This window comes from Oppia nitens, unplaced genomic scaffold, assembly GCF_028296485.1.
Source record: "Oppia nitens isolate AA-2021 unplaced genomic scaffold, nextdenovo-longstitch-racon4-pilon3 scaffold4_pilon_pilon_pilon, whole genome shotgun sequence".
Classification (NCBI taxonomy): Eukaryota; Metazoa; Arthropoda; class Arachnida; order Sarcoptiformes; family Oppiidae; genus Oppia; species Oppia nitens.
This window is the reverse complement of record NW_026533232.1, coordinates 1451679-1464314: the sequence shown is the minus strand read 5'-3', so window position 1 is coordinate 1464314 and position 12636 is coordinate 1451679. Positions and strand designations below refer to the sequence as shown.

General features: G+C 28.5%; 4 protein-coding genes across 4 annotated transcripts; all 4 read right to left on the bottom strand.

Annotated features, from left to right (window-relative positions):
• Positions 1 to 302: 302 nt before the first annotated feature.
• Positions 303 to 3052, bottom strand: LOC128960442 (uncharacterized). The gene is made up of 5 exons (XM_054306526.1): positions 2756 to 3052; positions 2188 to 2622; positions 1798 to 2112; positions 635 to 1742; positions 303 to 531 (listed from the first exon to the last, which is right to left on the bottom strand). Exons 1-5 carry the CDS (start codon positions 2844 to 2846, stop codon positions 390 to 392), a joined length of 2091 nt encoding a protein of 696 aa, XP_054162501.1. The 5' UTR covers positions 2847 to 3052; the 3' UTR covers positions 303 to 389.
• Positions 3053 to 4037: 985 nt separating this feature from the next.
• Positions 4038 to 4783, bottom strand: LOC128960465 (uncharacterized). The gene is made up of 2 exons (XM_054306554.1): positions 4475 to 4783; positions 4038 to 4291 (listed from the first exon to the last, which is right to left on the bottom strand). Exons 1-2 carry the CDS (start codon positions 4665 to 4667, stop codon positions 4044 to 4046), a joined length of 441 nt encoding a protein of 146 aa, XP_054162529.1. The 5' UTR covers positions 4668 to 4783; the 3' UTR covers positions 4038 to 4043.
• A 451-nt stretch (positions 4784 to 5234) lies between these two features.
• LOC128960443 (beta-galactosidase-1-like protein 2) lies at positions 5235 to 8041 on the bottom strand. The gene is made up of 5 exons (XM_054306527.1): positions 7763 to 8041; positions 7184 to 7658; positions 6342 to 6641; positions 5957 to 6262; positions 5235 to 5863 (listed from the first exon to the last, which is right to left on the bottom strand). Exons 1-5 carry the CDS (start codon positions 8006 to 8008, stop codon positions 5277 to 5279), a joined length of 1914 nt encoding a protein of 637 aa, XP_054162502.1. The 5' UTR covers positions 8009 to 8041; the 3' UTR covers positions 5235 to 5276.
• Positions 8042 to 9313: 1272 nt separating this feature from the next.
• On the bottom strand, positions 9314 to 12554 carry LOC128960062 (beta-galactosidase-1-like protein 2). The gene is made up of 6 exons (XM_054306132.1): positions 12524 to 12554; positions 11798 to 12036; positions 11036 to 11510; positions 10607 to 10906; positions 10028 to 10333; positions 9314 to 9931 (listed from the first exon to the last, which is right to left on the bottom strand). Exons 1-6 carry the CDS (start codon positions 12552 to 12554, stop codon positions 9348 to 9350), a joined length of 1935 nt encoding a protein of 644 aa, XP_054162107.1. The 3' UTR covers positions 9314 to 9347.
• Positions 12555 to 12636: the final 82 nt, after the last annotated feature.

Sequence of the window (12636 nt, the reverse complement as noted above, 5' to 3'; positions counted from 1 at the left end):
ACTAATAATTGATATAATAGCACAGTGGACAGTTAGTTTACAGATAGACAGTAGTAATAAAAATCACTCATCTAGAAAATTTAATAAGTTTTATTAACAAACAAAAAAATTACAATAAATTTTTTAATTAATGTATAATTGATTTGAAATATATAGTGTAACAGTTATATTAAGAAAATATTCAATTTATAATTTACATTTAAAATTAAAATATATTATAAAGTTATATTATATATATAGACATTTGTAATATAATTATAAGAGATATATAATTAAGATTAAAATATTTTGATTTACTGTTTTGTTAATTAGAGTAGTATTATAATGACTAACATCAACGTCAATGAAATACTAATAATAATAATAATATTATTAATAATATATATATATTATAGATCTGAGTTATCATCTTCATTAAGTAGTAGATTATTATCGCTCAATTTGTTAACAAAATCAACATGTCTATCTACCTGTGCTGATGATAGCCTACCAGTACTGGTTAGCCTACTATAAAAACCAGTTATTTTAGATCTATTTTAAAAAAGACAAAAATATTAATATAATATCATAGTTTGATATAAGATTTACTCTCTCTCTCTCTCTCTCTCTCTCTCTCTCTCTCTCTCTCTCTTACCTGTAAAACATGATCGCAAACAAAATGTTTGTCACAATTAATACTGATATGAATATCGAGTTAATCAACGAGTGTTTGTCCGATTGATATTTATAGACAAAATTATTGATAATTTTTGTCAAATTTTGAACAGGTTTTGGCAATTTTGTGAGATAGCTGTCGGGCTCTATACATGAATACGACTGGCCAGTACTTGGTAAACAAATATGTGGACAGTTATGTAAGTAACAAATATTGTTTGCTGGGGGTTGGAGATCAATATTATCCACAATCTTGAAACCATATATATGTTTTCTGTCAATTGTGACAGCTTTTTGCATACTATACTGATAGATAGAAAACATGTATGTTTTGTATAGTACTTGGATGCGATTGATGGCCAAATCCAAATGAGGCATACGATAGATCATTTCATCGGTAGACAAATACAGGTCATTGTTGAGGACAGTCATCGACCGAATTGAGTCAAAGTATTCGCTAGACTTTAAAACACGAATCTCATGGTTTCCATCAAAATTAATGGCATAAAGTGTATGATCGGTAATATCAATAAAATAGTATCGTTCAGTCTGATAGTCGACTGTCAAATGAAATGCCTGCCTCTGATTACGGTAGAGTACCGATTGGTTATTACCGTCCAATTGACAGTGCATTATACACGGGTTGTCACCAATATTGCTCCAAACTAGCGACGACTTTACAATGTTTACCTGCAAATCGCGTGGCGTTTCGTCCGATAGATCAGCGATAGTATAGATATTGTTGTTGTCGGTGTCGGTAATGTTTAATGCAATAATATGTTTGGACTCCAGGTCTATCCAATAGACCAAATCATAGATCCAGTGATAGGTGATACTAGTAGGCCGTCCCATAAGTTTAATCTCTCGTGTTTTGCCACTAATAACAGTGTTATTGATTAAGTTTGTTTTCACTGATTTTAATAGCAATTTATCTAAATCTCTGTCATAGCATATAACAAGATTTTTTCGCTTATCATAACCAATCACTTCCAGCCAATTGTGACCATTGATGGCAATTGTTTTGTTGATGTTTGATTGGTATTCAATTAAGGCATTGGCGGTAGATATAAGATATGTTGTATTTTTATCTATTAATTAATTAATCATATTATATAAAAAACAACTTTTTAGATGATCTCTTACCCCAATTGACTGAAGTGTAACGTATCTTAAATCCTCGTCCAGTAATTGCCTGATTTGTCGTAAATATCAGATCCATATAATTGTATTTTGAGATAAAGTTTCCCGGATTATCATTACCGCTCAGAGTCCTATAGTAGCTACCGATGCGCAACATATCGTTGTCGGGTTCAGTTTGAAACTCGTCAAACATTAGTACAATATATTTTGATGTCGACACAGTTATCTTCCACTCGCAGTTTATGCCATTGTAATAGCCATCAGGATAACCGGGACTATAGATTATACCTTCTGGTTCCGTATAGGTATGTCCACAACCTGTTAATTAGTATTTAAAAATGATATATTTAATTAACTTTATACTATTGTAGCTAAAAAATAATAAAATCTTACCATGTTTAATTGGAATAAATGTTATATTAGTCGGATTTGATCTAACCGTTTGCGGGCAATATCTAATAAATAGTCGATTACCGCTTGAAACTACAGTAGTGGGTAGTATACGGCCAACTGTTACCAGTAATGTTTTGTTGGCTACCGAATCGCCGTCGTGTATGTATAGTATGTCCACTATGTCGATAGTAAAGTTGGTCAATGTCAACAGTACACTAGAGTTTTCGGGTACCAGTGCCAGCCATTCGTACCATTGTTTCAATGGCATAGTATTCGGGTCAAACACTATCGTACCGATACCGTCGGTACTGTCCACGCGAACACATTTCCTATTGAGTACCGGTTGGGTTCCCGTTGCCGATGATGATGATGAGCTATTATGTATGAATTTTTCCGGATCATCCATATCCATGTCGCATAATAGCTCAGTTAGTCCTAAATAAAAAATATTATGTTATATTATAAATTATAATTAATTATAGGATGTATGCAGTTATTAGTTATTAATAAGTTGTTAATCAAATATTGTATAATTTAATTATTTAGTTTTTTTGTTGTAAAAATTAACCTAATTTTGAATTATTGATCGATGAAACACTGATAATGGTATTTATGCTGAATGATAGTCCAAACAGAAATAATATTAAATAGGTATTCATTTTTTTAGTAAATATTTTATTCAAAAAAATAAAATAAAAATAGTTTAACTTTTTTAATAATTAAAAAACAAATAAGAAACTATGATTTCACATTTTATTATGAGACACTTAAAAACACATACACAATAAATATAGTATTGTATTTACAAAAAATTTATATAAAAATTTATTTATCAAAAAAAAATTAAACATACAGTAGTTAATAGTTTGACAAATATTGTTTTAACAGTTATAATGTGTTATCTTTTTTTGTAGTGCACATTTGCTATAAAAGTTGCTTGATAATATTTTTTGAAACATCATTTAATATTATTGTATTATTATGTAAATATTTAATTAGTCAACTGAATGAATATATTATAAATATTTATTAATATTTTGTTTGGTGATATCAATATACTGTATATACAATTTTTGATTTTTTTTAAATATGGATATTTAATAATAATATTATGATTCATATTCAACTAGCATATCAACAATTAATATGAAATATAGATTATTAAATTAACAAACAAAACAATATATATATATATATATATATTTTAGTAATCCAATGCCATTTATCCTAATGGTGTGTACTAACAAAAAATATTTAATAATATCCGGACAACTAATATTCACATTTGATATTATTATAGTTTATTTGATATATATATAAATTTATATTTATACTATGAGTTAAATAATATACAGTATTAAATATACTTTATTTTCTTAGTGTGTATATGTTTTTTTTGTTGATAATTAATTAATTTATATCATATATTATAGTTGAAAGCAATAAATTTGCTGACAATGTCTAACTGTTGATTATTTCTCAATAAAGTTTCTGCTGTTATAAACTTTATAAACATTTAATTTTGATATATAAATAGTATCATTCAATTTAAAGTTATAATATACTACTGTATATATAATATACAATCACACTATCGTTAAGCAAATATTTTAATAATTATTATTAAACATTTTAAGATTATCCTTGAAAATTATTAATAACAACAACAATATTATATTATAAATTAACTAAACTAACAAAACAAACTAAAATTATAAAATCTAATATAAACACTGTTTAGTTTATTCAATAATACTATAAAATAATAATAATTATTATTTTTTTTTAAAAAAAAACATTATTTACAAGTAAAAACATTAATATTACAATTTATATTTTAAGTTGCCTTATTTGTTTCATCTAGGATATTTTTGATTAACCTCTTTGTCTGCTAAAATATTTAATATGATAACAACTACCAGTGCGATGACAATTAGTAGATAATATTTTTGATCACAATTGAAAATATAGTCAACTATTGTTGTCCTATGGTTTGTACGTTCAATAAATTTCCATGTAAACTCAGAATAGTCACTATTGTCTACTACATGGCATATCAATTTGTATTGACCTACCAGTTCACCAATTGGTAGTTCCTCATTATCTGGATAGTTAATTTTATAAAGGGATATATTTATAAATATTTTTTAAAAACAGTATTAATAACTAAGTAAAAAACTTTAAAAATTATAATAATAAATCAATAATAATATATTATGATAGTTATGCTTGATAATTTTAGTTTACTGTATCTATAATTATAACTAATTTGTATAACTTATAATACCTGGTCCACAGGATTTTTCATAAATATGATAATTAACATTATCCGGTGTACGGGTAATCTGAACCATATGACTGCCAAACTGGTGGCGCATTTTATACCAGCCGTTATCCAGCGCTTGAAACAGATGCCAAAATCGGCTCTGATTTGCGGCCAACTGGTCAACTACCGTCTCATTTGTGCCAAACCATATCATATAGTGACCGGTTTTGACATTTTCGATGGCATAGTAGATATCGGTGCGGACCGGTGTCTCTAAACCGGTAAAATTGTCGTAAATAAACTCAGATTTTGTTATCAATATATTGCCATAAAATATCAAATTAATTATGTATTTAATAAAACTCATAATATATTTTTGTTTTTCTATAGTTATGATTCATAACTTATGAATAAACATTTCAATGTACAGTATATTCAATAATATTGAGTTTACTTTAATAAATATTTTGTTTATAAAAAATATTTAGTTTTAATATTTTAGAAATAATATAAACAAAGATACGATAATAATAAAAACTAAATGTTATTTATTTATTAGTTTTTTAGTTTTATTATCTTGAATATAAAATATAACATAATATCTAATTTATTTTTTAAAATCTCAATATATACATACATACATATATGTATACTGTATAATGTATAATATAATGATGAAATTGAATAAGTTTTTTAATACTTCAATTAAAATAATTACACTAAAATAAAAAATATTTGTTATTTATATCAAAATAAAAATTTATTATTAAATTAAATATTATTCAATAATTATATTTTTTGTCTGAAATATTATTAGTATTATTTAACCCAAATCTGGTTTATCAACCAATTCAACTGTATCTCTACTGGCATGCAATTCAAACACCGATATCTGGTTAGTACCGGCTTTCAAATAAGGCGCCGGTATATACAGTGTTTGCTGAGGGCCGACATAATAGTAGCGACCGATGTTGAAACCGTTGACAAATACGTTGCCTTTTGTCCAGCCGTCCAAATGCAAAAACGTATCGCTCGGTTGACCATTAATATGAAGTTCCGTACGATAATATGCCGGTGCTGTCTTCAAGTCCTGTACTGTATCATAGGAACTACCTTTTAGTTGATCCAACTCATTGACAAATGGCTCTTTAAACTCCAGTGGATATGTATGAAAATTGGTGGCCATTTTGCCGTCGATCAGGACATCGCCGTTCAGACCTTTACGGGCTGTATTGATACCGCCGCCGATCTTTGCCCGACCGGTGTTCTCGACTATAATGTCTAATACGTGTTCGGCCGTAGTGTTGACAAAGTATGAGTCGTCAATATCTTGATTATAGTCTTTGGTATTGTCGACAATACCCGCTTGTTTGCCATCAATGAGTATTACTCCGCGATCTGATGCACCACCTAATAGACATTACGCAATACATTGAAATTTTTGTCTATTAATTAATTTTGTAATATTAATAAAATAGTTTTTTTTTTAAATATAATAATTACCGGTAAGTTTTATGTGTTTAAATTTTTTCAAATTAGTTAATCGATAATTTATGAAACCAAACATTTGTCCGTAATTTTTGCCAACAGTTAGCATTTCCATGTGCTGCGGTCGGTCGGTTACAATCACAGGTTTTACTTTGGCCAACACCTGATCCAAAGTCAAATGGTCTTTGATTTTCAATTTTCCATAACCAACGGTCAGTGCCGGTGTCGGCGGTTGTGGTGTTTTCAGTTGTGGTAAACCTCGCTCTTTGATAAACTTTGTGATCAACTCTTTGGTTTTCCAGTATTTGTCCGTATAATTGCCTTTTGATTTAATTTAAAAAAAACATTTTTTTATAGATTAATAGATATATATATAGATAGATAGGACTGATAGTCAAACCTGTTTCACTAAGCGGTGCATTATAGTCATAACTGGTTACTACGGTATCACCATTGAGAAAGCCGAAGTTAGTGCCGCCGAAAAACATATAGAAATTGATGGACGAATTGGCAACAAACACAATATCGGTGACCTCTTTCTCAAAATGCTGAATAGTCATTGTATGATGTTTTTCACCCCAAGCGTCAAACCACCCGGGCCAAAATTCAGACACATACAGTGGCCGGTTAGGTTGGGCCTTACGCAATGCATCCAAATATTTGAGTGAATCCGAGTTGAAATTGTCGGTCTCCAAAATACCTGGGTCCAAATTAAATCATTAGTAATTGTATGATATTTATTTTTTTGACAAATTTTTCAATTAAATAATAAATTATATATATATTTACTGTACAGTATATCTACAGTATTATAGTCTATGCTACTATGCAGCAGCGATGCTTTTAATTTCAATTATCTGGCCAACAATAAGCTGGATTTAAAAGTGATCAAGGGCAATGTTGTAGATAATTTTAAACTGGATAATATTGTAATTGGTCATTTTTTAATTAATTATATTATTGGGCATATAATTGCAGTTGACTATCATTTTTACAATTTTTTAACAGTCGACTGTATATTATATAGCCAATGATACAATTAATTAAAAAATGACCAATTACAATCTTATCCAGTTTAAATTTATCTACAACATTGTTCTTGGTCACTTTTAAATCCAGCGTATTGTTGGCCAGATAATTGAAATTAAAAGCATCGTCGTCGGCGCCGTTATTTAAGACTCTGTAAGTCACTGTACATAAAGATATAAATTTATAAACAACATAAGATCATAGGGGACATACCGGGTAAAGCCGTTTTCATGGCATCTGCCGCACTCATACCGGAGTCGCAATTGAACAACAATTCTCGCCATTTGCTGTCTTCAATGGTTTTTCTCATAAACTGGAAGTACTCTCTGTCGGCATCGTTATGAATGCCACCGAATTCGTTCTCAAATTGCAAGGCTATTATCGGACCACCGTTTTTGGTAAACTGAAACTCATCAATAATGGACAGTACCTTTAGGTACCATTTGCGGGTGGCATCCAAATGTGGCCCGTAGTTTGAACGCAGTCGCATATTAGGATCGCGCAGCAACCAGGACGGATAGCCGCCCAGATCCCATTCGCCGCACATATACGGTCCGATACGGTACATGACAAACAAGTCGGCCTCTTTGGCCGCCTCGAGGAACGCCCTGAGATTGAGAAAACCGGTCTCGAAGTCCCATTTATCAGGCAATTCCTCGTGTAGGTTCCATGGACTGTAAAATTGTATCTATGTTTAAATAATAGACAATTTATAGTAAAAGTTATGTTAATTTGATAAATTCATAATTTATATTTAAAAATAAAATAAAAATATATTATATAAATAAATACCGCATTAAGTCCGGCCGCCCTGTACTTCAATAGACGATCTTTCCAATAGGCTTTCGGTAACCGAAAATAATGCAATGAACCACTGAATAGGGTTATAGGTTTGCCATTAAGTGTAAACTGTGGACTGTCGGCCTTCAAACCGGTTTTAATCCCACCAGAGGTATAGTATTGATAATTGGTTTGTTGGTCATTACAATAGCATTGTATAGCCAGTGATACTATTGATAATAAAATATATAATTTCATTTTTTTTATTTTAAATCATCAAACATATATTACTACTATTTAATAAAAAATATATTTAATTTAAAGTAATCACTAATATAATAGTGACACTAAGTTTAATAAAAGTATTTCTAAAGTATTTATATTATATACTATTTATTATATCCGTTAATTACTTTAACTTATGTTATATTTCACATTTAAAAAATATTTTTAATAATTTTATCTACACTAATTTTATCTTAATCAAATAATATTATATAATAATATTATATAAATATTTATCTAATACTTGTTTTTTCAATTAATATATTATTTGAAAAAAATAATTTTAAATAAAACTAATATTGTATATATTAAATTTTACATTATCTAAGACAACTAATGCATATTAATTAAATTATTTATTATAATAATTAATTATTTTTTAAATTAAATAAAATTTAATATTTAAAAAAATCTAGACTATGATTTTGTAAATAAATTATTAAATAGGTTTGAGAATAGACACAGATGTTAATGAGATATTATAAAACAATTATCAAAATTTTGAACAATACTTAAGTACAGTATTTAGCTATTAGTGATTTTTAGCTCAGTTTTACTTATCTATTGATTTTAAGTACACTAAATGATAAATAATTAAAATAATTAAATAGAATTTTTCATTATAAATTTTTTTTAATTTTTCAAAAAATAGTTTATAATTCTGTATTAGCAAAATAAAGTTATTTATTTATTTATTTTTGAAATAATATTGTACTAAATAAGTTAAATAAAATTATCAAGTATTTAGTCAATAATAAAATTAAGTAATAATTACATAATAATTTCAAAAAATAATTTATATGGATTATCTAAATATTATTAGAAAATTTATATAGAAAATAAAGTTTTTAATTATTGTCTAACATATTAAATTAAAAAATAATAATTTTTATATTGTCTATTTGTATAAAATATCTTTAAGTCAATTGCGACTATTATATAACTTAATTTTTATTTAATACTAAATTTATACAGTATAAATATAACATATACTATAAATTATGTAATATTGATATATATATATATATAATATAACCTTGATAACTCTAATAATACAGTATAACTTTTTACTCACCTATTAGTTACTTATTAATGGATTTGTTATACTATATATTTATTATTTAATTGCAATTATATACTATTATTTTTTAATATATCGAAATATTTAAAAAAAATTGATAATTATTGATAAAATTAATTATCAATTAATTACAGCAAAAATAAAATTTAAAATATGTATTATTATTTATATCAATCTTAAAAATTATAATTTATTGTCAATTTTTATTTTTTTTGATTCATGTATTGTTATTTAACCCAAATCTGGTTTATCAACCAATTCAACTGTATCTCTACTGACATGCAATTCAAACACAGATATCTGGTTGGCACCAGTTTTCAGATACGGTGCCGGTATGTACAGTGTCTTCTGAGGGCCGACATAATAGTAGCGACCGATGTTGAAACCGTTCACAAATACGTTGCCTTTTGTCCAGCCGTCCAAACGCAAAAACGTATCTCTTGGTTGACCATTAATATGAAGTTCCGTACGATAATATGCCGGTGCCTTCAAGTCTTGTACTGTACCATAGGAACTACCTTTTAGTTGATCCAATTCATTGACAAACGGCTCTTTGAAATCCAGTGGATATGTATGAAAATTGGTGGCCACTTTGCCGTCGATCAAGACATCGCCGTTCAGACCTTTACGGGCTGTATTGATACCGCCGCCAATCTTTGCCCGACCGGTGTTCTCGACTATAATGTCCAATACGTGTTCGGCCGTAGTTTTGACAAAGTATGAGTCGTCAATATCTTGATTATAGTCATTGGTATTGTCGACAATACCCGCTTGTTTGCCATCGATAAGTATTACTCCGCGATCTGATGCACCACCTGATAGACATTACGCAATATATTTAAAATTTTGTTAATCAATTAATTAATTATTTTGATATTAAATACATTTTTTTAAGTATAATAATTAATTACCGGTAAGTTTTATGTGTTTAAATTTATTCAAATTTGTTAGTCTATAGAGTATAAAACCAAACATTTGTCCGTAATTTTTGCCAACAGTTAGCATCTCCATGTGCTGCGGTCGGTCGGTTACGATGACGGACTTCACTTTAGCCAACACCTGATCCAAAGTCAAGTAGTCTTTGATTTTCAATTTTCCATAACCAGTGGTCAGTGCCGGTGTCGGCGGTTTCGGTTTTATTAGTTGTGGTAGACCTCGCTCTTTGGTAAACTTTGTGATCAACTCTATGGTCTTCCAGTATTTGTCCGTATAATTGCCTATTATTTTTCGAAAAAATAATAATATTAATATCATTTTTATAATATAAAATTTAATTACAATTATCTACTAAATTAATAAACAAATAAAACAATATGAGAGAGAGAGAGAGTGTATGCGTGCGTGCGTGAGTGAGTGAGTGAGTGAGTGAGTGAGTGAGTGAGTGAGTGAGTGAGTGAGTGAGTGAGTGAGATAACTTTTAATACAAACTAAAAAATAATTAAAATATTTTCTAATATAGATGTATATATATAGAGGACAGATAGTCAAACCTGTTTCACTAAGCGGTGCATTATAGTCATAACTGGTTACTACAGTATCGCCGTTCATAAACCCAAAGTTAGTGCCGCCGAAAAACATGTAGAAATTGATGGACGAATTGGCCACAAACATAATATCGGTAACCTCTTTCTCAAAATGTTGAATAGTCATTGTATTGTGTTTATCGCCCCACTGGTCAAACCACCCGGGCCAAAACTCCGACACATACAGTGGTCGGTTAGGTTGAGCATTACGCAATGCATTCAAATAATTTAGTGAATCCGAGTTGAAATCATCAGCCTCCAATATACCTGGGTTATAATTTAATTATTTAATTAAATTCTAAATTATCTCTAATAATTACTGCATATATCTATTATATAATGTAGATATCAATATAGTTTATATATTTATAGATACTTAGCATAATAAGGCCATACCGGGTAAAACCGTTTTGGCGGCGTTTGCCGCACCCATAAATGGGTCGCAATTGAACAACAATTCTCGCCAATTGTTGTCTTCAATGGTTTTTCTTAAAAACTGGAAGTACTCTCTGTCGGCATCGTTATGAATGCCTCCGTATTCGTTCTCAAATTGCATGGCTATTATCGGACCACCGTTTCGGGTAAACTGAAACTCGCCAACAATGGACAATACTTTTTGATAATACTTGCGGGTTGCCTCCAAATGTGGCCCGTAATTTGAACGCAGCCGCATATTAGGATCGCGCAGCAACCAGGACGGATAGCCACCCAAATCCCATTCGCCGCACATATACGGTCCGATACGGTACAGGACAAACAGGTCGGCCTCTTTGGCCGCCTCGAGGAACGACTTGAGATCGAGAAAACCGGTCTCGAAGTCCCATTTATCGGGCAGTTCTTCGTGTAGATTCCATGGACTGTAAAATTGTACCTTAATTTCAATATAATTGGAAACAAATAGATAGAGATATGGATGAGAAACGGAAAGTTAGTTAAAAAAAAATTAAAAATGTAATATTTATTTTAGTACTTAGTATAAGAAATTTTTTTTTATAAAAAAGAAGTTATTAAATGAAAGAAAAAATTAATTAATTTTAATATTAATTTTAATTAATAAATAATTAATAATTTTATATCAACTTAAATAATCAGTATCCAAAAGTGTTAAAAGATTTTATTTAATAAATGAAATTATGTTAAAAATAACTAAATAAATACCGCATTAAGTCCGGCCGCCCTGTACTTCAATAGACGATCTTTCCAATAGGCTTTCGGTAACCGAAAATAATGCAATGAACCGCTAAATATGGTTATAGGTTTGCCATTAAGTGTAAACTGTGGACTGTCGGCATTCAAACCGGTTTTAATCCCACCAGAGGTATAGTATTGATAATTGGTTTGTTGATCATTATCATAGCCATGCCATATCACTGCATAGCATTGTATGACTGATAATACTAGCAATAATAATATATATAATTTCATTTTTTTTAAATTATCAAATTTTTATTATTAAAATTCGATATATACTGTATATATAGATATTATAAGTATATAATAATTAATAATACTATTTATATCTGTTAATTGATTTAACTTATATAGTATTTTGGACTAAAAAATTTTATAAAATTAATTTAATAATATTAATATCATAATTTCATGTCATTATACTCCTAATAATTATTATTCAAAATAATATTATGATTTGAAAAAATTTCTAACTTAAAATAATAATGATAATAATTATTTTAAATAATATTAAAGTTTACATTAAATTAACAGCTAATGCATATTAGTTTTTAAACTATTGATGTTCAATATAATAATGAAATATTTTATAAACAAAATAAATACTGTATAACAGTAGTATTTTTTATTTTATTTTTTTAAATATTATCCAATTAAGTAAATAAATAAAAAAATAGGTCTGAGAATAGACACAGATGATTATGTTTACTATTATATTTATCATATTAAATAATAGTAAATTATAAAACAATTATCTAAAATTTAGTGATTCAAGTATTTTTAACTAGGTTACTTTAGTTCAACTT